Source organism: Diadema setosum, chromosome 16, assembly GCF_964275005.1.
Source record: "Diadema setosum chromosome 16, eeDiaSeto1, whole genome shotgun sequence".
NCBI classification, from domain to species: Eukaryota; Metazoa; Echinodermata; class Echinoidea; order Diadematoida; family Diadematidae; genus Diadema; species Diadema setosum.
The window spans coordinates 1,400,757-1,426,532 of NC_092700.1; the positions used below are offsets into that span (position 1 = coordinate 1,400,757).

Sequence of the window (25,776 nt, forward strand, 5' to 3'; positions counted from 1 at the left end):
CATACCTGTTATCATGTTGGAATACTGTCATGAAATGTAGACATCAATTTCAAGGTCCCATTCTTTGAAGAAGAGCTTTATCATTGGAAGTTTTGATAATAAAGTTCTACAAAAAGGTTACTGAAGCTGATTGCCTGCTGCCAACTTGTTGCCATGACAGCCACTGTTATTATCTGGGGTGATTGTTAGTACTTTGAAATAAAAATAGTCAGTGTGCTTGAAATGTAGACTATCTGAATTGTGACTCTATGCTACTCATGACATCATGTGGGTAAGAGCCAAAAAGAAAAAAAAAAAAAGGGTCATCACAAGGTCACCTTGACAACTTTCCATGTTAAAGGCCTCATGCCGGAATTAGGCCATTGACATGATGGCACGAGAGGCTTTTGAATTGATTAACATAATAAATAACTTCAGTCTTTTCTTTTTGTTCATAATAATAAGGAAATATCTTTCTGTATTGCTGAAATAATTGATTAGACGCTGTGACATGTTGAGATACTATTAGCCACCTGTTGAAACACAAAAGAAGTAGCATTTGAGACACAGGGTAAAAGAGGATTCATGAAGTCAAGTTGTATAGTCATCGACCACAGAATCAGTCAGCTCTCCTGGATTACATGCACAGCAGAATCCTGATTCTTTGTGAATGAAGCAAACAAGACAGACTGCCTCTGTGTGCTATCAGAAATAGTCCCACCATTTTGGTGCAAAGTTCATGGATAGTTGGTAGATAGATAGATAGATAGATAGGTAGATAGATTGATAGGAAAAAAGATAGATGGATGGACTGATAAATACTGTCTATGCTGTTAATTTCACAAGGTTTTTATTTTTGCAAATTTTGCAAGTCTGTCGCTATTTCAGAATTTCAAAACACACAAGTATTAACTCTGATCCTGACATCATTAATGTGACATGCACTTTCAAGTATCATGCATTTCTTCATTCATATACTGTACTCCAAATTTGCAAATTTAACTACTCGGGTAATTGTTGGGAAGTATTGATTTGCTAGAAATTTAACTCGCTAAATATATAACTCATACAGTAGATAAATCAATACATGTAGACAGAATGATTGACTTATCATGAAGAAAGGCAACTAGATAAGATCAGATGGATAGATGTAGAAATAGATAGTTGGTATGATGTATGGATGGACTGAAGAATGAAATAGTGAATTGATGAACAAGTAGAAAGGGGGAGTGATAGATGGATAGACACACAGAGCTCAGTGTGTAGGATAGAGTACAAAATGGCTGTTACTACACCTACTCTACAGTTAAAGGACAAGTTCACCTTCATTAACATAAGAATTGAGAGAATGTAGCAATATTAGTAGAACACATCATTGAAAGTTTGAGGAAAATCGGACAATCCATTCAAAAGTTATGAATTTTTGAAGTTTTTGTGCAGTCACCGCTGGATAAGAAGACTACTGCAGTGTATGATGTCATATGCGTACAACAATATAGGAAAATATAAAGAGAATTTCACAAAATTTCATCTTTTGAAAAAAATACACATTCCCTTGACTCGTTACTGACATATGTTATGGGTAATATTATTCCCATTGCCTTTAGAAAGAGGCAAGTCAAGTGCTCTTTTATTATGCGAAAAAAGTGAAAATATGTTGAATTTTCTTTACATTTTCTTTATACTGTTGTACTCATATGACATCACGAGCCTTAGTAGTCTCCTCATCCAGCGGTTCCAACACAAAAATTTTAAAAATTCATAACTTTTCCCTCGATTGTCCAATTTTCCTCAAACTTTCACTGATGTGTTCTACTTATATTGCTGCATTCTCTCAATCCTTATGTTTATGAAGGTGAACTTGTCCTTTAAGACTTGGCAAGTTTGTTTGTTCCATTTTCAAGGGGATGGATACATTACTCTATTGCAGACTGTAAGCACATTTCTCACTTGTCATTCTCTTTTATGAGTAGCCACTTTGGTACAAAGTTTGGAATAGTGCGTGTGAAATATTTACAACCTGCAACCAAGCAGGGGAAGTGATTGCCATGTGAACGGATGAGTCATAGTTAATGGGTCAAATCTTGTGCATGTTATTTGTAAAATTTCCTGTGCCTGTAGTACAGGAAGATTTCAGTCATAGGATTGGACTAGGTTTTCCTGCTGGGATGCACCGGTTCTTGGGGCCTCACATTATCAACCTCCCCCCCCCCCCCTATCTATCCATACATGGAACAGGAGTAACAGTTACTTGCAAGTTTGCTTTGATTACTGTTAGCCAGCGAGTTAAGATTCATATTGGTGAAAAAGAAAAACAGGTGAAACCCTTTGTATTACACAATTTCTGTTTATACAAAAGAAATATCACACATAATAGACACACTTGCCCCCAAACCAACACATATCACTTGTCAGGCTCTGCAGTATCTTTGGCAATTTGTCACCAAGATTTGAAGTTCATGGGATAAGGAGGCCAGCTTCCGGGCATTGTGTCATGGTTGCTATGGCGATAGTGAGGCAGAGGCTTGTGGCCAAGAAATCAATGTGTGATTTCATTAGGAAGGAAGTGTGTTAGTGGTGAGGGTGATGTCCTAGGAAGGAAGTGTGTTAGTGGTGAGGGTGATGTCCAGATGATTGACACTAATGAGTTGGGCTATAAACCTACTGATGTAAGAATAAATGAGAGGGGTGGGGATACTGTATCTGTGTGTTCTCTAGGAACTTGGAGAAAAGGAAAACAGAAGAAGACACATACCAGTAAGTAGCAAGGAATGCGTGCATGCAGACTGTTAAATCTCCAAGATAAATCAACTTTAGCTAGAATGGAGTCAGCCTTTAAGATATTGTTTTTAATATCTCACTGTATACCTAACTTGTTTAATCATAACTGCATACGTCATGACCCTAATTGAAAGATTTGACAACTGACTCTTTCATCCACATCACTGAGTTAAGCCCCTTGCCTCTGCATCTTACTGTTTTCTACTTCTCTCAGTGTGATGTCAAACGTCAGTTGTGGACTAGTCTTAGTCCAAGGCAAGCAAGCATCATTTCTCATCACTCCAAATGAATTGTGAGATTCATTTGATTTCAGCATGAAAATAAATATATGCCCCCCAAAAAAGTATATATATATATATATATATATATATATATATATATAATATTATGCCCAATCCTCCAAAATATCAGAGCCGATATTTTGTTAAAACCATGTAAATTGTCTGTTTTGAATGATCATAAGTAAATTTGAATGAACTGCCAGCATTTCAAGGTGCAAGAAAATTAAATGCCATGTGGGTGGAAGAAAAAAAAAATCTGTTGTAAAATTTGAAAACGGAAAATCCCTCATGAATATGATTAGAACCATGCGTCAAAGTGTTTCTGAAGGATTGTATGTAAAACTGAATAAGCTGCCAGCATTTCAGGCGTAAATTGAACATCCATCATGGTCCAAGAAATAAACTAAAAGTGATATCTGTTGTAAGGAATTGGATCTGGAGAATCCCTCATGAATAAGATTAGAATCATGCATCAAAATGAAACATTTTCATGAAGTAAGGAGAAAGAAGGAAAACAGTGGTCTAGGCAAAAATAAAGATATCTCAGTGTGATGTTCCTTAAAGGGATCGTATAGTTTTGGTTGAGACCTAATCTCAGGTTTCTTACATCTTTTGATGAGATAATAAGAAACCTCTTATGAAATATGAAAGAGCATGTAAAACCATGAGGAATTCAACATTTAATTGATGAAAATTGGTTTTGAAATGGCTAAGATATCGAAAACAGAGCGATTCTAATAGAGTGTGGGACCCACACCTTTATTATGATCGCCTTGTTTTACTTTGTTTTTGGATGTTTCAGTCATTCCAAACCCGATAAACTTTGAATTCCTCTTAAAATGGTATGCTTTGTACTATTTCATGAGTGTTTTCTTGGTATCTCACAAAAAGTTAAAAGCCCTATTCTCATCTCCATCAATACTGCACCATCCCTTTAAGCTTGCCAATGTTTTTAAAAGAAGCAGCTTACAACCGTTATCCCAACAAGTCAGGTATCATATATTTCAAACATGTCATTTATTTGACATATTACAACAATCAAGGTCTAATGATTCTGTCTTACACTCTGATTTGTTTGTCTTGCAGTCAATATACTTGACAGCAGTTTGATGATTGCTCCGAGTTATAAATAGTTTCAATCCAGCGATAGATTTGTATGAAGCATAACCCAAAGTCTTCTCATGTGTCAAACGTATCTGTAATCAGTTGCTGTAGTTGGGTCCAAGTAAAAATATGATGCTCAATAGGCGTGTCTTCATCAGCCCGAAGTTCAAACTAGCAGGACATTTTGCGGTCTTAGAAAATAGCCCGATAGAGCGAATGTGCGTCTTCATCAGCTCGAACAGCCTACTTCGGGAAATTAGTCCGAAAATTGATGCATGCGCACTTTGCATCATTACTCTGCCTATCTTCAGCTCGCTGTTCGAAAGTGGATTTCCCCGCTCAAAATCTCCTACAACACCATATGTACGATACTACAACCAGGGAGGTGAGCAGTACAGCAAATTAATTCTCTCCAAAGGGATATTAATAACGCTACTCTTCTGTCCATTGACACATCTTATATGAAATGAACGAATTGCAATGCTTAAACAAGTCCAAAATACACACAATCTGCAAGAATCTTTAGCTAAGGTAGAGTGGACCAGAAGAAGAAGTTTACAAAAAACAGCTAGCATACTCGGAATCACCTCCTTGGTTTTAAAGATGTCAACGTGCAACAGTAGGCCTATAGTACACACATGTGATCCTTGAATACGCCGTGAGTGTATGCACTATACACAATCACCAGCTTGTACATGCGCTTTCAATAGCCAGCTGGCTAACCAGAAGCGTGGAGGGATCGAGAAAATTTCGGGCTGATGGAGACGCACCCGAAATAGCGCGCTATTTCACGAATTAGCGCTCTAGTTCACAAACTAGACCAAGATTTTGGGGGAAATTTTCCCGATCAAATAGCGCGCTATTTGCGTCTTCACTACACAGATAGCGCGCTATCTTGACATCGGACTAGTTTGGTTACCGCAAGATAGTGCGCTATTTTGAAACTTCGGGCTGATGAAGACACGCCTATATAGTGAAAGGTCACAAGTGTGATGGTGTAGGATTTCACAGGAGGTGAAAGATGAGATGATGGTGAAGAGAGCCTCCCCGGCCTCTACTCAATCTAAAACAATTCACTATTTGTTTTATATAACCCCCAGTGCTAATGGGTGTAGTCCAATCAGAGAGAGTGATGTTCTGTGTGTGGATGGTGATGCTTCTGTGTACTATCCAAAGCTCCTTGATAGCCATTACATGCTTGATATCGAGTGTCCATGGGTATTTTTAGTTAATGTCATGTGATTAGCAATCCATCAGGCAAATGACAGGAATGTTTGAATAGAAATTTTGATAAAACATGGCATACAACATGTATTTTCTGGTGTATCACACTCATCCCATTATTGACTGCAACCTTGTGATTTGTGCTATTTTGCTTTATTATTTTGATAACAAAAACAGAGAGTTGGGACTCTTCACACTTTCAATTCCATCTGAAGGTCTTGTTTTCATTATATTCAGGGTTAGTTAATTATTTGCCATGTGAGTGTCAAGTAGCGAGTGAGGATGCAGTACAACGCTTGGGAACTTGTTTGGAATTTGAAAGTAACTTGCCCCCATGTCTCTGAAATGAAAACAAAAACAAAAACAAAAGTATTAATTGGTATACATCATGTAGGCCTACCACCAAACATGCTCAGAACATCACATTTGTACTGCAGCCACCAAATATGAAATAAGGATGATCCGAAGGTGGAAACTGTTTTGTTGACATAAGGTGTATTGTTCTTCTCTAGTGGGGGAAAAAAAAGTTGTTTTCATGCACTGGACTGTAGATATGGTATACTTTCATGTACAGTTTATAGTATTGGATTGGTCCTGTTGTCTATGAGTTTTGCTCAGTAAGAATGTACTGTGCTATCCTCACTCAGAGATACATAAAAGATTTGGGCATTACAAAGTTATTCTGTTAATAGATTTATTAAATTGCAGTGGGATAATTGTCAGCCAGCTTGCCAAGTTGTTACTATCATGGATGCCCATTTTGTGGCGTAGTTGATTCTCAGACATTCAAGAGGAAATATGATCACATTTAGGCCTACATTGCTTCTGGCATGATGTCAACTCTTGTTAGAATTCAGCGTAACAGTATTTTCTTTTGGGTATCGTTTCAGTCCTCTGAATCATAAGTTTCTTGCTTGTTTCCCCCTCCTAAATAATCTGTCTCCAAGGAGGTATGTTAGTATCTCTACAGCCTATAGTGTCAAGTAATCATAAGAGTCTGGATTGCAGACTAAGGAAGTCATAACTTGACCCCATAGTGAGGTCACCATGGACAGAGCTGATGAATGGTCCCTGGTCCAATCAGCCCCATGCCTCTCTGGACCAAGTCACTGAGCCCAGACACTATTGTTTATATTTGGGACTAAACATGTTTACATAACTGTCTTTCAGCGAGCAGCTGTGTAATTGATGAGGTATTTAAAGGGAATGTGAACACTAGTTTTATATTATAAACCTAGTGTTCACATTTCCTTTAAATCAGAATTAAAGGAGGTCTCCTTTGTCCTCCTTGTTCTATCATTATATAAAGACTATCAGAATACTGGTAGATAGATCTGCAATGTATGATCACTTTAATGATGTTATGTCCACCAGTGTTTATTCGTTCTTTTTATATAATTTATAGATAATGGTGTGTTGAACACATGCTGTGTTTTTATTAAAATGATATATCACAAGAATAATTGATAATGCTGATAGTAGTATTGATTTTTTTTCTTGAATTATATTCATTATTATTTTGTCATCATCATCATCATCATCATCATCATCATCATCATCATCATCATCATCATCATCATCATCATTATCATTACTGATATTGTGATCCTACTAGGCCCATGTAGGATTTTCTTCATTTGTACTCCATGGGTGATGTCCCTTGGAAGTCTGCATCCAGGATGAGCTTGTTAATCTCTTTCCATTTCTCAACCCAAACATAAAATGCAGAAGCTATTTACTTAGTTTAGTTTAGTTTATTAACTCAATCACCCTCCTGGGGTATGTGAGTAAAAATAAATACATGTAACATACAAACTGGCAAGAATAACTGTAAAACCACAAATAATTGTGTCATTGAACTTTTTTTTTTTTGCATTGGAGCTGACAACCTTTTGTTGTGGCATGAAACTTTTGAAGACCTTTGCTCCTCGCAAAATTCATGAGCGTTTCACGCACACACAAAATTCTGGTTTTACAGTATGCTATTCCTATTCGTGACCAATGTTCCAAGATGCATATCTAGTGACGAAATTATTCATAAAATGAGAGTGTTTAGAAAATGTTCATCGATATTTATTGTTGGTGTTGTTGTTCTTTGGCAGGTTTCAAGGGACTGTTTCATCGCAAACGAGAAAGTGATTCTGGTCATGCCGATGTGCCCTCCACTGGGGGCGAGGGTCAAGGGTCACAGCTTTCATCCTCCGCCAGTGACCTGCACCCCGTATCGTACGCTGGTAGCTTGCAAGACCTCCCTGAGAGACCGAGTGCATTCAACCGAGTTCTGCAGCAGATTAGGACCAGGCCAGTCATGTGAGTTTATCAAACGAGTTCATGCTCAGGGAGTTCAGGCTCCTGTTCTTTAACCCGTTGAAGACAAGCTAATCTTGATATCTATGCGTTTTCCACAAACACCTGCCTGAGTATACTCGGGACTAGTCTTCAACGGATTAATGATCGTAAGCAAGAAACAAGTTGCAAAAGAAAGCCACAGTTTAGGGAAAATTTAAGCAAACTTTGACATCAATTAAACTTATGGACTAAAAAAAAGCATGAAATATGCATTTTCACACTTGAGTAGCAACACACTGTTATTGGATGTCTCTTGTGTACGCAATCTGTCACGCACTTTTTCGCAGAAAAAATTGCATAAACCATCTATAGACTAAATTTAAACCACCTTCATAGATACTGGGCACAGCATAGTGTGCTGTCTTGTGCAACAACAAAGTTGTTTAGGAGACTAAATTGGTTATCATCCATTAGGGATTATATGACATTCATCGCTAATCATATACTTGATGTCTGCCTGTACCCAGGGCAATGTGCATTAATGTATCTCAAGTCTGAGACAGCATGTCCCTGGTATCCATGGCAACCAATGTATCCATGACAACCAATGTATCCAAGATGACCAATGTAAATGCAAAAAGTATTAGACACTTGAATGTTAAATCATGCCTTATCTTGTTAGAAGATCAATTGTACACCCTGTATTGTCACAGTAGCATGCCTCATGCTTCCAAGGTATGTGCATGTACCTGTATGTATGCACTTTTACGTTCAATATAATTCGTATTCAAGGAGGATCAATGACTGCCAAGAGTGATGTGCTGTATTTATAGCACACTTTATAGCTGGTGAGCAAGAAGCACACTGTTTTCTGAACATAGTTTTATATGTTTATGTCCTTGAATGAAGACTAGTTGTGTCCACCTGAGAGCCTTTTTTCTAGGAAGAGTGCACAGTCCATCCAGGCTGGGTGTTATGAAGGAGGGTGAATAGAGTCTTCTGATGGTGGTGTGATTCACCTGTCTGGTACACACAAGTCAAAAGCTTTACCATGCTGTAACATTTTCACCTGCTGGAGAATCAAAGCAGGGAGGTGATTAAAGTGAGTGATGTCTTTAAACATTAAGGATTTTTTTAGGTGATACGCTATCAGCGTATCACCTATTGTGATTGTCAAAATCTCTCTTTATTTCTTTTTATTCTTCTTTCTTTCTGGACAATTTTGTGTCATCAATATCTCAAGAATGACATTACGGAATAACATGACATTTTCAGGGAACATGTCTCATGACAAAATCTAGCCACAATAAGGTTTTCATGACAGTAACATATCTATGACGTCATCTAGGCGCCATTTTGTGATTTTCGGACCATGTTACATGATCGATCATAACTTCATAACTAAAGGTCATTTCTGTATCATTTTCGGTGGACATTAAGTTCAGGTCACGCTCTATCTTACATTTTAATGCTAATTACCTAGGACATTATTACGGGCGCGTACGCGCGCGTCAAACTTTTAAAAGGCTCAAAACAACTTACCAATGGGAAATCTCGAAGTTTCAGACAATTTTAAGCGTTTCGCGCGTTCGCGTCCGTCCGCACATTTTCGCGCGTAGTGCGCGTAGACAAAATGAAAATGCACATTTTTTGACAGATTTGGATTCCTGATACATTAAGCAATAATATCCTTTGATTTCCGATCAATTTTGACCTATAACAAAGGAATGCGTTGGCGTCAAAGTTGAAATTTCGTGTGCGCGTCTATGTGCAAATATAGCGAAAAACATGTCTTTGTTTATTTCGCCATAGCTCTTTAAAACGTCTGGTTACCCTATGTTTTTATTGCATATTACAAAAACATATGAATTGGAAATAACGTTTCAAGTATCAATATCTCCATGAATACATTATGACGTCATCATATCATCATCTGAAATCAAAAAAGTGGAATTGATTTTTTTAAGGTACTGTTTCTGACATTCATTTGCTCGTATCTCTGTTGTTTAAGCTCAATATTATCCCAAATTCAGATATGTTGTACTTTGAACATTTACCTTTCAAGTCCATGTCATAGATTTGAAACTTGATGACGTCATCATGCTTTAAATTGTGTTTAAATGTAAAGACGCAAAATCGGACAAGTTTACGTGTTATGTCTATGGGAGGTGATTTTTTTAGAAACCATGCATTGACTTGACAACGTTTAAGCACCTTTATCTCAGCTGATTTTGCTTCATTTCCTCTGAAACTTAAGTATGTTGTAGCTGTGACAATAAGCTGCAGTAATCATGCATTTTATTCTTTGAAATCTCCTCATGAGGTTGACAATTTTGCAATTTAAAACTGAAAATGAGAATGGAATGCGGACGAAATGATTCCTGATTCGTCTTTCACGTACATAAGTTTACGTTCCTCTAATTTTCTCGTCGAGACATATGGCCGAGTGGTTAGAGGCGTCGTCTCAGAAACGTGAGGTTGCACACGTACGGGTTCGATCCTCACAAGAGCACGAAAGAAAATAATTATTTTTTTTTTACTTTTTTTTCTTCAATGGAGTACTACACCTTCGTCCATGTAGAAATCACATTTGCATGTAAACACACCTATACGCACACACTCACACAGTATACCTTTGTTTTGCGTTGGAGACTGCATTACTTCGACTGCTGCAAAATTTTGCAGGCTGGGCTTTTCGTCCATGTAGAAATCACATTTGCATGTAAACACACCTATACGCACACACTCACACAGTATACCTTTGTTTTGCGTTGGAGACTGCATTACTTCGACTGCTGCAAAATTTTGGAGGGTGGGCTTTTCAAACTGATATAGTATATTGTAACAAAATGAAATTTGTTCATACCAATTCAGTAACACAATGTAGTCGTGGTTACTTTGTGCTGATTTATACATGTAACAAGCTATACATTGTAAAAAAGGTATTTGCATTGTTCCTTTAAGTCAGTCTTCTGTATTGATGATTATTTGTCAATTAGTGGTTTTTGTGGAGTTTCAGATAGTGATAAAAAGTATGGATGATAAGTGCAGCGATAATTCCTACAGTTAGTTCAAAGTTGTGTTACAGATGTTTGATACATGCATTTAGCATTGTGTGTGTATATACGTGTGTATACAGGTTGGCCATATGACACATTCTAGACAAATAATCTTAATTAATTAGCAAACGTGATCAGCTATGGAACTGAATATGGTACTGATGTATGATGTTAATTATTCTAATTAAACTGTGACGAGTTTAAAGGGATAGCATAACTGTGTGTAAAAATAAGGCAATTATAAGGAAATTTTAGGGGAATTTGATAACCATGCCTATAATAATTTCATACAGGTACTAATATCTGCCTCATATTCGTGCGATAGATTGTCATGTCAATAGCAAACTGACAACGTACGATGAATGTGTTATATATTGAACAACTGTCTTTCAAGTCCATAACGTTCCCCATATTTTCTCGTCGAGACGTATGGCCGAGTGGTTAAAGGCGACGTCTCAGAGACGTGAGGTTGCGAGTTCGAACCTCACAAGATCACGAAACAATATACTTAGCTATTTTACTGTTTTTTTTTCTTCAATTTTGTATTACATATTCGTCTATGTAAAAATCACGTTCGTATATAAACGCACCTATACACACACACAGACACACACACACACGCCATATCCCTCTTTTTTGTGTTGAGTGGGCATTGACTTTCCCCCTGTTATATCTATACATTGTTGTTGTTTTTTGTCTTACCATTTCCGTGGATGACCCGTGGCCGAGTGGTTACAGAAACAGTTTCGCATGCACGCTCAATATAACTTCAAGGTGCCTATATCACATTCGTTTCTTGTCGATCACAGATGACCGCCATCTGATGACCACAAGCGTATCACCTAACTCGTCCTCAATGTGACGAGTTTTCATGTCTCGTTTTAATTTTATTTTTTAGCTAATTTGTCATGGACAATCCTTCTGTCCGACCTTGATTTCTGGTGTTTACCTTTCAACTGTGTTATTTGTCTCACCTGCATCGAATAGCTGCTGTTCAACAGTGTTTGAAATTCTTTGAAGAATGACTCACTAAGCAAGCAAACAGATAGGCTCTACCACTGTTGACTATTGTGTCTAGTTTGTAAGCCGACAGTGAGTGAACCTGGTCGGAAACAAACTGAAGAAAATTGTAAGAGGAAAACTTAACAAGTGGACTCTGAGGAAGGAAGTGAGGAGAAATTTAAAACAGTGTGCTGGAGTGCCTTAGTCTATCTTGCAGGAGAAAACATACGATAAGACCCGAGTGTGTCTTGGATAGAGTCTGTGAGTGTAGACTAGAGAACCCAGAGGTTTTGTCAGCCGTGATGGAAATATCACGCCGGGAACATCCCACAAAACATTTGTTGAGATCGTTCTCTGCGATCTGCATTTGTTTACCTCCGAGCTGAACGCATTGAAGCCTCGTTTTTAAAAAAAAAAAAAAAAGGAGGAGGAAAAAAAAAAAGGTAATGAATACTTGTGAGTAGGACAGAAACATTTCCTCCTGCACACTGTCCTTGACTAATTGAAAGATCAGACCGCATTCAGGCCTGGCCGTTGTGTGAAGAGACCCACGCGTGGTGTGTTCGTGTGCTTACAGTCAGAGTCTATGCATCACTTCACCACAACACAAGAGTTTGGAATCACAAACTTAGCCTAGCAAAACCAAAGCAAAATGGCAGTGTCAATTCAACGACTTTGTAAACAAGCCGTGTGATGTATGTGGTGAATACGATCAATGATAAGTAGTAGATATGAAGTGCACACTTCTTGGTGTCAGGTTACTCGCAGTGTGATAGCAAGGAAACTAGTCGTTGTTCTGTGTCGTAGAGAATGTTACCAGTTGCATTTTGAAGTCGTGTGAAACGGACTGTTCAGAAGATTGGATCCTTTATTTTTATTCATTCTCTCTCTCCCGTAATGGTGAAATGTGCAATTTTGATGAATCCTGGTATGTTTCATCTTTAAATGCCAATGAGATTGTTGGATTGATAGGGTGAATTGACAAGTCGTCATAGAGACATTGCGACTGGACAAACTTGGAGGAGTGGATTTCTAATTCTCAAAACACACATTTTTCTCGCACATGGTCACAACCAGGAAATCTTTGGTGATATACAGTGGATTTGTGTTCTGTGTGACATACATTAGCTCATTACCAAGTATGGAGGGTTATGTGGTTTTATGCAGGTAGAAAACCAATACTTCTGTTCCTCGTGATGGATCATATGAGACATGGAACCCATAGACTCTCACCATAGTCCCACTGCTTCATAACTGTGTATGAGACATTTCATACTGTTGCTCAAGCTGTTTGTGGGAAGCATATTTCATATGGCCCAAATCTTTAGTGTTGGAGGATTGTATGAAAGCCAGCTGTTAACACCGTGCTAATATTAGTGGCTGTGCTGAAGTCACTTCAGAACTCCAGACCTGCTTGATTTAATTCACAATCAATCTCCATTGTCTTAGCGTCCCAAGGCTGTTGAGTTTAACCTGTAAAAGTTTATCAATAAACTTTAGAGCCTTAAAGGGAAGTAGAGAAAAGTGAAGGAGCTACTCATACCTGAGTCAATATGAATTGTGCTTTGACCAGAAGGGGAACATGTCTGGTGAAATGACATGGTGAAGATACACTCTGATGACCTTCCATATATATTTGGGAGGTAGAGCGAGTGATAAAGAGAGATGGAACTTAAACTGTGAGGTATAACTATGACATGGATACCATGTTTGTTATCACACCTTTCATGGAGGCTTAGCGTGATACCTGTTGGAGCTTGGAAACTTGCCACTTCATCCAATTCTCTGTTGACTATGCTGGGAGTAGAGTTCAAGTGGAGTTACCAAAGTCATCATCGAGTTAATTATTAGGAATACAGTCAATGATAAAGAGATATTGGAGTCGGCCAACTTTTTTTCTCTGTGAAGCCGGAATTGTTTTCACAAATTTCCTGTGTGTGATAGATCCCATCCTTCTACCTGCCCTGTACCTAGCTGGATATTTCCGGCAGACTTCAGCAATGTGGACAGGAACTGTAATAGGCGATTAGCAATCTTTTCTGTCTCAGCTCAGCATTCTTACGCCACATTTGTTTTCTCTTCCGAATCACTCGAAATGCATCTTGCCGAGAATTGCTCATCCCACCATGTGGCAGATACACCACTGTATCTGGTGTCTGAATGAAATCTTTCAATTACTTTTGAAACCATATTAGAGAGATACAGATTCTTGCAAAGCAGTTGTGCTTATGGTTTTTGTATCGTTTGCAGTGAGGATTCTTCTCTTTTTGGTGGACTTTTTATCATATTGGAATTTATACATGTGATGTGTGATCGTCTGTTCTAAACTCCGTCTCATAGTTCCTACAAGAGATGTCTTCTTGCATGTAGTAATGAGAAACGGAGTTACAACATGGAAGGTTTTTCTCTCTCTTGGAAGTGGTGCTCCAGCATTCTCAATTCCCCAGTCTCATTAATTCGCACTCCATGAATAAAAACTGCATGGACAGATCACAAACAATGGCAGTCACTGACTCGAGTGAGGAGAGGGATGTTGTTGCTATGACGACAGACAAGAAGCTGGATGCTTCATCCTCCCTGCCCGCATCACTGACAAGGCGTGGCCAGCAGGGGAACAGATCACAAACAATGGCAGTCACTGACTCGAGTGAGGAGAGGGATGTTGTTGCTATGACAACAGACAAGAAGCTGGATGCTTCATCCTCCCTGCCCGCATCACTGACAAGGCGTGGCCAGCAGGGGAAGAGGGTGGAGCGGAAGAACTCGTTGCCCATGACGTTTGTCTCCTCTCTCCTCTCCTACAGGAAGAAACCACAAGAAGGGAAGGGGAGTCAGAAAGGGACGGCAGCACGAACCAAATCAGATGGCAGCGACACGGAAGGGGCGCCCTCTTTGGCCACGTTGGGCGGTATGAAGGAGGAGAAAACGAAACGATTGTCTGGTGGGATGAAACTAAAGGAAGAGGACAGCCGGCCCGTCATGGATGACACGGAGTCTGTGGGACTTGGGCGAGAGGTGAGTGTGGTCTATGTCTGTACCGTATGTCAAAAAAAAAATTACAGTGGGACCCTCCGCAATGATAATTTTAAAATTATTGAATCGTGAATCAATCCAAATACAATTTCAGGGTATGAAACTATAACTTATTACCCACATCTTGCAGAAAACCCCTTTCGATTTGCTTCAGTGGTCAAAGAGAAATGAGGATTTTTGTAGAGTATGTCAAGAATCCCTTCTCTCCAAGTTCCGTACATTGTGTTCACACATTAATATGCAGTTCCAAGAGCATCCAAGTGCTAAACTTGGAAGAATCAAACCTGTGACATAATTTACAATGATCAACATTTCTGTGTGAGCACTTAAAGGGATGGTACAGTATTGGTGGAGATGAGAATTGGGCTTTTAACTTTTTGCGAGATACCAAGAAAACACTTATGGTATAGTACAGAGCACACCATTTTAAGAGGAATTCAAAGTTTATTTGATGAAAATCGGGTTTGGAATGACTGAAACATCCAAAAACAAAGTAAAACAAAGCGATCGTAATAAAGTGTGGGTCCCACACTTTATTAGAATCGCTTTTTTTTTAATATCTCAGCCATTTCAAAACCAATTTTCATCAAATAAACATTGAATTCCTCATAGAATTACATGCTCTTTCATATTTCATAAGAGATTTCTCATTATCTCACAAAAAAATGTTAGAAACCTGAAATTAGGTCTCAACCAAAACTATACGATCCCTTTAACCGAATTGTATGTGGTTTCTGCAAAATAGAGCTAAGATGTTATATTTTTAGACCCTGAAATAGCATTCAGACAGTTTCATCGTATTGGAAGTTATCAATGCAAAAATCTGATTGTAATTTTTTGGGGACATACTGTATGTCTAAATGTCATGTCCTGAAAGCAACCATAAAAAATGCATGGAAAGATTTGTCAAATGATCATTGAATATGTGAAGGGATTACTTGTATGCATAAGAGTGAGGCTTAGAGTGTGGCAGAAAATTATTTCAGATTAATTTTTACAAACATTGAGATAAAATTATTGGCATCATTTCAAGCAAATATTTGATTAGTACACCATCATCCCTTGGGGATGAATAAGGTGCTTTTTGGCTAAAATGGTCTCTGAAATATCAAATGCAGAGAATCAGATGTTCAGATAATTTGTTGTTGTCGGAATCAGATTCTAGAGTGACTAGGAGGGAATTGATTTTTTTTTTCTTTCATTTTAAGTTTTCACCAAAGCATCGATTGTAACTTTGTTTATTTACGAGTTGGAAAATGCACCTCTATTGCATCACTGATGAAGCAGAATATGTTTAACCTGTGTGTGATACCTTTTCCACACGAAAGCACATGAGAGAACAGATTTCAGCATATTTTACATTTTTGTTTGGATTACACTCAAGGACACAAAAGCATCTCTGTTTCCATAGAAACCATATAGGATGGTGACTTATCATTTTGTTTAAAACCAGCATCTGATTTGAGAAGCCCCCATACCATCTTCACAAAACAGTCACATTCTTGGTCACAGGTAGAGAAATGAGTCTTCAAAAACGTGAGGCTGCTACCTACCTAAATTAAAGGGATAGTATAGTATTGGTAGAGATGAGGATTGGGCTTTTAACTTTTTGTGAGATACCAAGAAACCACATATGAAATTGTACAGAGCATACCATTCTATGAGGAATTAAAAGTGTATTCGATGAAAATTGGTGTTTGAATGGCTGAGACGCTAAAAAACAAAGTAAAACAAAGCAATCATAATGAAAGGTGGGTCCCACCTTTTATTAGGATAGCTCTGTTTTGGGTATCTCAGCCATTTCAAAACCAGTTTTCATAAAATAAATGATGAATTCTTCTGGGAATTACATGTTCTTTCTTATTTCACCATTTCTTATTATCACACACACACAAAAAAAAAATGTTAGAAATGTGAAATTAGGTCTTAACCAAAATGATACCATCCCTTTAAACATGATCAAAGAGTAGAACTGGCTACAGTATTTTTCATTGCTGGATCAGGTGGAGTATAGCTGAGACAGTGGTTGTAGGAGACTGATGAGTAGGTTGTAGATTGCTTGCGTAATGACGGCGGTAGACGTCATCAGGAAAGGGACTAAAAAGCACAGCTTCCTTCCCGTCACGGGATTGCTGGGGTGCAGGCAACCACAGATGTCTCTAGCAGGAGTCAGGGATGGACCGGTCATTTCATTCCAATTAAACATGCCATGGGATGGTGGAAAAATTTTGTTAGGATTGTAGGTGAGGAATCAGCGACATGGAGGCAGCCCATTTGGGGGTGTCAGTGACGTAGGTTGTACCCTTGTCTTTGTTGCGGGGGTCAAGGAACTTTGCCGAGTTCTAAGCATAGCATGGTGTAGTGTTGTGCATGGTTTGCTTCAGTAGGGTGCTAATACCGGTATTTGGAGCAGTATATTCTATATGAAAGTTGCAGCATTGGAATTTGTGAGGTCTAGTGTTTGTGAACTTAACTTTGATTGATGTATTAGCAACATAAATAGATTGTTCTAATTAGTCAATCAATATCTGATAGAGACAGCTGTAGATTAGTGGTGGGGGGGGGGTCTTGTATTGTAATCTAAGACAGCATCTTAAGTGAAATATGGACGACTAGATCTGCAAAAGTATGATACCATCATTTTTACTTTACAATTTAGTTTCTTACGTGTTATAGGTTATAGTATAGAAAAAGTACATGATAATTAAAGATTTAAAGATGATACTGTAATGCAGAAATTTTTCTTAGAGTATTTTTTTTTTCTGCATTTTTCCCTGTGTAATAAAAATATGAAGTAGTATTGCATGTAACAAGTAAGAAAAAAAAAATACACGCTTTTATTTTGCCGGTAGTTTATGGCATGTGGAATACATGAAAATTTCTATAACTTGAACATTTCCACTTTTACAGTACATACTGCTTGTATATATATGTCCTATATATTTTTTTCTGCATTATTACCTCAGTAATATCCAACTAACAAAATGGTTATTGCAAGTCTGTTTAAGAATCTCAATGATTTCTTCATATGACTCAACCGAATGTCATTGAATTGCTTCATATAAAGGTTTAATACATGGCATAATTCTGAATACAAGGAGCTAAAGAATATTATTATTTTGTTAGCCAAAGCCCTGGGCATCCTTTGTGGGGTGGTGCTGTGCATGGTGAGCTGTTTCTATGTCATCTCCTTCATTTCCTCGTCTAGCAAACGAGCCGAGCCGTTGGCATGGTGGCCAGCTAGAGATATTGTCTACGAGACATACAAAGACAGCCTCTTCCAAGGCTGGCTTATAACAGTCATTGTGATCAGATGTCCAGTTTATCCACCCGATGGGCACGTACCAAAATTGAAAGGAATATATTGCTCTGTGTTATGATTGTGATTATGTAGTACTGCAATGAAATACTAATCTTTCCAGTTGCCAAGTAAATGAAATGATATCTATCCAAACTCTAGTGTCTCAAAACAGAAATACTGTCCTCAGAGGAAATCAAGGAAGTGTATTTTGTGTTCTGCAAACTTCTCCCTTTCATTGTCAGGGTGTAAATGTCATTTTCTTTCTAAGTCAGGCAATAGTATTTTATAATTTATTTCTTTTTTATTCTATTATTATTATTATTATTATTATTATTATTATTATTATTATTATTATTATTATTATTATTATTATTATTATTATTATTATTATTATTATCATTATTATTATTATCATATATTTTCGAGGGAGGGGAGGGAGTGATCAAAATCAGATAGAGATTAAAGTAAGTTATGAAATTGTGAAGTTTCGCTTATTTTCACAAAGCACTTCCAGTCAATATGAATCTGCAAATGAGTGAGTTGATGATGTCATTGCCAAACAGACTTGCCATAATACAAAAACACTGTAGTTTGTACAGTTTAAACAGACCAATTCCCCTTTTAGCCTCTTGTTTACATGTAAACCACTAGTGTGATAGTGAAATGAACACCCAGGTGTAATATGATAGCAAAGGAAAGACTGAAGTGTATATCCATGGCTCTTTTGTATTTCAGTTAGAACTGAAGCAAGATCATGATCTTTGGTAGTGATATCCATTGCCCTGCCTTGTCTGTAGTATATCTCTCTGTTTTAGGATCAAATATATTTCAAGATGACATTTGACCTTCAGGATATTCTCTTTCCTCAGCTACTGTTCCATTACTGTTACAAAAAAGAAAAAAAAAAATGAAGAATCAGATAAATTCCTCCAGACTTGTGTACATAGTAACTGATACCAGCAATACTCCTAAGTGTGTTGTAGCATAGGTAATATTTACAATGAAAGTCTGTTGTTTTTTATTCCTACCTGCACTCCTATGTGATGAAGTACAATGACAATGTTTTGCAGCTCGGTTTATTATTTGTTCCTGATGGATACATTTTGTAATGAACTATTACTTGATCCCCCCCCCCACCCTTAGCTAGGCACAAGGCACATCTAAGAATATTACACAATTCTTTTGTTATTATTATCAAGTATAGGATTACAATAACATACCACCATTTATCTTCCAGCTTTCAGTAGTAATCTCTAATTAATGCAGAAAATTTTCCAATTCCAATAAATCTTTGGTGTTTTTTTATGATTGATACTAAAAACTTTGTCACAGACAAACAACTTGTAAGTATCAATTCTTTATCATTGGAATTAGTTTAAATCTTACAATGTAGGTACATTGTATGGTACAGTGTACATCGCTTTTTGGTCTAAATGAAGAGTTTGTTTGCAAAAACCGATAAGTCCATATTTGCCAAATGGAGATATTTGCGATTAAAGGTCAAGAAAAATAAAGAGAATAATAAGACAATTTTTGCTTCTTTTGACCATAACTTCAAAAATATACCGTTATATGTAGTGCCCAATATATCATTTAAAAGGTATTATTTTGTACTTTATGACAGAGATCTTACTTCAAAAATCTTCAAAAATGGACTTATCGGTTTTTGCAAACAAACCCTTCAAATATAACAAGCAAGATCATGACAGCAAGAGAATGTTAATCAGAAGGGTAAAGGTTGAGGTGTGAATTTTCTTCAAGTTTTCTCCCTCTAACAAATGAAATTTGTAAGATCACAACTGCTGATCTGTAAATTAACAAATTTCACTTGTAGAGGGAGAGAAATTGAAGAAAATTCACACCTCAAACAAGATCAATTCGATAAATTTTTCCCAGACAAAAAGTAATCTGGACCGCTGCATTGATATCAGCATTTGTTGTGAAGGGAACCCCCTAAACATGAGGAAGAGTAATTATAGCCAGCATGTTCTGAGAAGATCGAGAGGTTTACAGCTGTCATCTTTTACTTTCCTCTTCTGTCCGCACACTCCAGGCAGGAACGTACATGTAGTCTAGCTCACAGGCTACTTTAAAGGCACTCTTTAACAACATACATACAGTTCAGCCTGTTATGTGCGGAATAAAGACCCTCTGGGAGTATTAGGTACATATCTGTACCTAATACGTGTACTCCCAGAGGGTCTTTATTCCGCACATAGCAGGCACGAACATAGTCTAACTCCCAGGCTGCTTAAAAGCACTATTTAACAATATTTCCTGTTTCAAAAAGAGATTGAACTGCAGACCTCTACTTACTACCAAATGTCTTTCTTCAACTGGATAATGACAAATGAGATCATCTCATTAGGAGATGTATTCATCATTATTTGAAACATTCTTGATGCAGGTGATAGTATCTAACTTGAAGCTAGGCTAGTAGGAGCATTGTAAAGTAATCTTTGTAGCTGACAGACTTGAAGCTAGGCTAGTTGGAGTATTGCAAAGTAATCTTTGTAGCTGACAGACTTGAAGGTAGGCTAGTAGGAACATTGTAAAGTAATCTTTGTAGCTGACAGACTGGAGGCATTAAGAAGGGGAAGAGAGACTCGGATAGCAGAAAGAATCTTGTCACATTTCACCAGAAGAGGAAGATCACTCCGAGATGTTTGTTTAATGGATGAACAGGAATGACTCTCTGTGATGTACTATGGTGTATGTGACTTGACAACTGATAGCTTTCTGTTGTGACCCAAATAACAATGTGTGTTAAGTGGGTCATACATTTCAAGAGCCTCAGAAGATTCCAAGCAGTTTTAGCAATTCACAGATTGACAACTTGTGACATGTTCCCCTCTGTGACCTATAAAACAAATGTAGGGTATGTTTCTTTGTTGGTGATGTTGATTATGAGTTGGTTCATGCTTTAGAAAAAATATTAATTTTCTTTTTTTTTCACAGGCAATTATGCAAATTGTCTATTGCTGTACTTGTACTTTTCCTTCATGCATATCATGTGACCACCCTAGATTTCCAGGCTATCAATGATAATGATGCTGCAACATAAATACACCCATTAAAACCATTCTTTCTTTCTTTAAAACAACAACAACCCATTAAAACTCTTTATGTGTACTTTATCTCTCCTGAGCGTGTACACATGGATTGAAATCCTGAAATCTAAAATGCTTTAGAAAGCAACTTGTACACAAAAAGAAGACATTTTGTGATAATAATGAGATGGTTTATGGACTATGGTAGAAAAGAAAAATAGTTTGATTGTTTTCTTATGAAACCCAGCATGCCTAACTTTCTTTTAAAAGAGTTAAAAACTCTAGAGATATATCACAAGATATCTCAATCTAAAAATGGGTGCTAAAACAACTGGTTATTGTAAACATAACACCCTGATGCTCAACAATTAAATATATTGTATGTGAAAATTTGTATCAAACTGCTAAACGTTGACTAAGTCAAGGTGATACAGTGTAGTACCGAGAAAGAAAGCTTTTACTGATTGCAGTTCTCTATGTTTCATTCCTGCAGCTGGACACCCAGGTGAGCACAACACCAAACTATGGGTCAGACATGGACGAAGTGGACAGCTCCTCAACCCCTGACCCCCAACGCACCAAGGCCTTGATTGAACACTACCTGACTAAGATTGAGAGAACTAAGGAGCTCATTAAGGCGGAACAGAAGGCTAAAGATGGTAATTATCATAGTAATGATATAAGAACAACTTCCCCTACTAATACTATTTATATATAGTTATCTCCATTACTATTACTACTACTATCACTGTTCATACTATTTCTATTATTATTATTATTATTATTATTATTATTATTATTATTATTATTATTATTATTATTATTATTATTACTACTACTACTACTACTACTACTACTACTACTACTACTACTACTACTACTACTACTACTATTACAGTAACTATTACTACAACTGCTGATATCACCAGTACTAGTGTTACTTATAGTTGTTGTGATGAATAGTAATTGTGATGGTCATAATGAATATGGCAACGCTGGCAATAGTAAAATAAAAAATAGTAGTAGTATAATGATCATTATAGGAAAAACTACTGAAAATAGTAACAAGAATGATGATAATAACAATGATATTCACCATCATCGACATCATAGTATAATGATAATAATGATGATCAAGTAAAAAGTAAGTGGTAGATTGTAACTAGAATAATGATATGAAGAATGATATGTCATTTTTATACCAAGAGTAAGCTCTTCAGTGTTTAGTGTTGCTATCCCAGAGGACCCTGCCACTATACAGGGAATAACCTCCCTTCTTGAAATTGGATAGCAATTTTAGTCGACCAACATTGTATTTTGAACAGACTGGTATACAATACTACAAATGTTTGTCATGAAATTGCTATGTAAAATGACACATTGTATATCAGTCTTATCCAAAGTGCATACCCGGTAATAAATTGCTATGCACTACCAAGAAAATTATTCCCTGCTAGTCATCCACCCATGTCAAGGCATCCTTTTCTACTTGACAGGTCAAAGATTATACAGTGGACTCCCAATATAACGAAGTCCTCGGACCAGCAGTTTTTTGGTTATAACAAAATTTCGTTATAACCAAACAAATAAACAATGAAAAAAAACATAGACCCGATGATTTTGCGACCTAGATTTTTATTTCATTGTAACCGGAATTTCGTTGTAACCGTGTTCGTTATAACGGGAGTGCACTGTACTGTTGGTATGACATCGTGTCCATGGATCAGGCAGAATTCAGTGAATTACAGTAATCTCCGGGTGAAATCTGTCTCCTCTCAGATTCTGCAATAAGGCCTCTTACAGGATCCACCTGCCTCCCATAGGCATAGGGTTGACCCTAAATGTTTTTTTTTTTTTTTTTTTTTTTTTGGTTTTTTTTTTTTTTTTGGGGGGGGGATCCCCCATCACATTTTTGATAGATTATTCAGCTGTTTGTTTTCGGTTGTTGTTGTTGTTGTTGTTGTTGTTGTTGTTTTTTTTTTTTTTTTTTTTGCGGGGGTTCCGCGATGAGATTTCATGGGTTTCACTAAGAGTAATACAGGACTCCAAGCTATTACAATATGTCAATGACTAATCACATGTCATGACTGTCATCCTCACAGTCTCTTCTTTTTCTCCAACTGACGGTATTATCCTCCAGTTTGTATTCTCCTGACGATCGAAGCCCTCTGCCTCTTGAGATGCTGATAGTCTCTGTCAGGAATCACATCTAGACAGGATAATCCTGTTTACAAACTTAAGGCTTTAAAACTTGTGACACATATCTTGATAGATAGGATGTAGGCACCATGAATTTCCTCTTGTGGCAGTAAAACTTTAAGCTCAGAAAACAGGTCAGTGATATCATATTTCTCTCAGGCACCCATCGAGGATTTCATATCTATCATCTGACTCTTTATGTTGGTCGAGAATTAGTCACGTGTTTCCGGTCATCGATTTCTAATAATGCAGTGGGCCTATCCACAGAAGAGTGGGCATTGTGAGTGTTAGAAAATAAATGACCTGGCAAAATGCTCTAAAGCAAAGATATTAAATGACTTATATTTTGTTGTCCTGGGTCATAGAAATCTGTGCTGTGGTCCAGGTCTTGGGCCATCAGTAGCTGGCCTTGTCCATACATCCAGTTGATATCAGTGGCTAACTTCTATTGTCCCCTCAAGGTCAATGACCTTTAAGGGCTGCCAATAACCCAGGCAAATATCCTACCAAGACACCCCGTTGAACGATGGTTTGAAGAAAAAATTGTCATGTGATGTTGATTCAATCTTTTGTCATAATCCATTAAACAACACAGGACCTTATATTACTCTTTGATGCAAGTGATTTTATGAGAAAACATATACCTTGCTTTGATGTAAGGACAATAATGCAAATGTCTGAAATAAGTACTTGAAATAGGAAACTTTAGCAAGTGTATGTTTTCACATTTGGTCAGTTCTAGAGAACTTATTTACGGTTTCTCAGATTAGATAATTTCTGTGGACATTCTAATATCTTCCCAATATTTGTGTTTATTTTTAACCCTCAAAGTGTGAGTGATTTGTGTTCATTGCAATGCAGTAACTGTGTATGTTACTCTTGTTTGTCAATTCTTTGTTACTTTCAGAAAATGTAACAGAGTACTTAGCATTAGCCGAACATGCGGACAAGCAACAGATCTCCAGAATAAAGACAGTCTTTGAGAAGAAGAACACGAGATCAAACACCAACATGGCCAACTTACAGAGGAAACTGGAGAACTACCAGCGTCGACTGTTTGATCTCGTCAATTACGGCGCGTCAGGACCAAGGAAACCGAAAGAAGTCTTACAAGGGATGCATCAAGGCTTAAAGTAAGTCCAGGACCAACAGGACCAGGACCTGTCAAACAGAAGGGTCTAATTCTTGTAAATCTCACTGTATAATGTAAGGTGTCCAAGATATGTACAGCCTTTCTCTCATTGTTTTATGGTAGAGTAGAGACAGGATATTGTTATCTAAGTGCATACTACATTGATCATAGAATGTGTATACACGTATATCCAATAATGCCTGTTACAGTTGTCAATTAAATATTTTTGCATAAAAAAAATGATAAAACTGCTACTGATGCTGCTGCTGCTAATACTACTAGAGTTGAAAAGAAGAAGACCAAAAAAAAAAAAAAAAAGATGAAGAATGATAACAATAACAACTTTGACAGAGAAGTGAGTGTAATAGGTTGTTTCTGGCATGTATTACACTTTTTTGCTCCACCCTCTTACCGAGAAATCGATATCTGAGTCAGTGTGAAATGAACACCTGTATGAGGAATGTTAGGGGATTTTTTACAGCAAAGGGAGGGGAGAAACTTGAATACTGTACATGTACTTATAACACTCAATCCATGGGTCCAAAGTACATAGTCCCACCCACATTGACTCACGTCACCTCTTTCCATTCTTTTAATATCTGATATCTCTGTAATGATACAGCTTTGTACCAAGGAGTTCATAGAGAACGTTTGGGAGATAGAGAAACATGTGCTGTCCTGAAATGTGATTTGTCATCATAACACATTATCTCTGTTTTTAGTTATTTTCTGATTGGCTAATGAGTGAAGTTATCTCATAGATATTTGCCTACACCAGTTCTGCCTTTATATGTCAAATACATATGGCTGGAGCAAACATAGGTGATGTTCAGTCGATTGCAACAAAGCAAATATTACATGTCATGCTATCATATGTGAGGTATATCGCCTTGTAGAGAAATTATATGACTAGCTTTATCTCCTTCTGATAGATTTTGAAGGTCAACAAACTTGAGTCACATCTAAAGAACGAGGTGCTCATGGGCTGTCAAAAATTTGTGTCTAAAATTAGTTTTAATCCATTAATGCATTATGAAATGGAAATGAATAATATATTTTCTAATTCCAACATATGTCGTTTCATCTAATGGCCAGAAAAGATCTTGACAATTAAACATGGGTATAAAATTCATTGTACTATGTCCAGTCTTTTATTTTGGAAATATATGAAGGGTGTGTTTGCAAAAACCGATAAGTCCATTTTTGAAGATTTTGAAGTACGATCTCTGTCATTAAGTACAAAATAATACCTTTTAAATGATATATTGGTCATCACATATAAAGCTATATTTTTGAAGATATGGTCAAAAGAAGCAAAAATTTTCTTATTATTCTCTTTATT

General features: G+C 37.1%; 1 protein-coding gene across 1 annotated transcript in view; it reads left to right on the forward strand.

Annotated features, from left to right (window-relative positions):
* The window catches only part of LOC140239403 (transmembrane and coiled-coil domains protein 2-like), a 114,794-nt gene that overhangs the window by 74,397 nt on the left and 14,621 nt on the right, over positions 1-25,776 (forward strand). The window contains exons 3-6 of the mRNA XM_072319242.1: positions 7,472-7,679; positions 14,524-14,734; positions 21,597-21,762; positions 24,210-24,435. Of these exons, the coding sequence (XP_072175343.1) occupies positions 7,472-7,679; positions 14,524-14,734; positions 21,597-21,762; positions 24,210-24,435 (811 nt within the window). The remainder of the gene's footprint in view (positions 1-7,471; positions 7,680-14,523; positions 14,735-21,596; positions 21,763-24,209; positions 24,436-25,776) is intronic.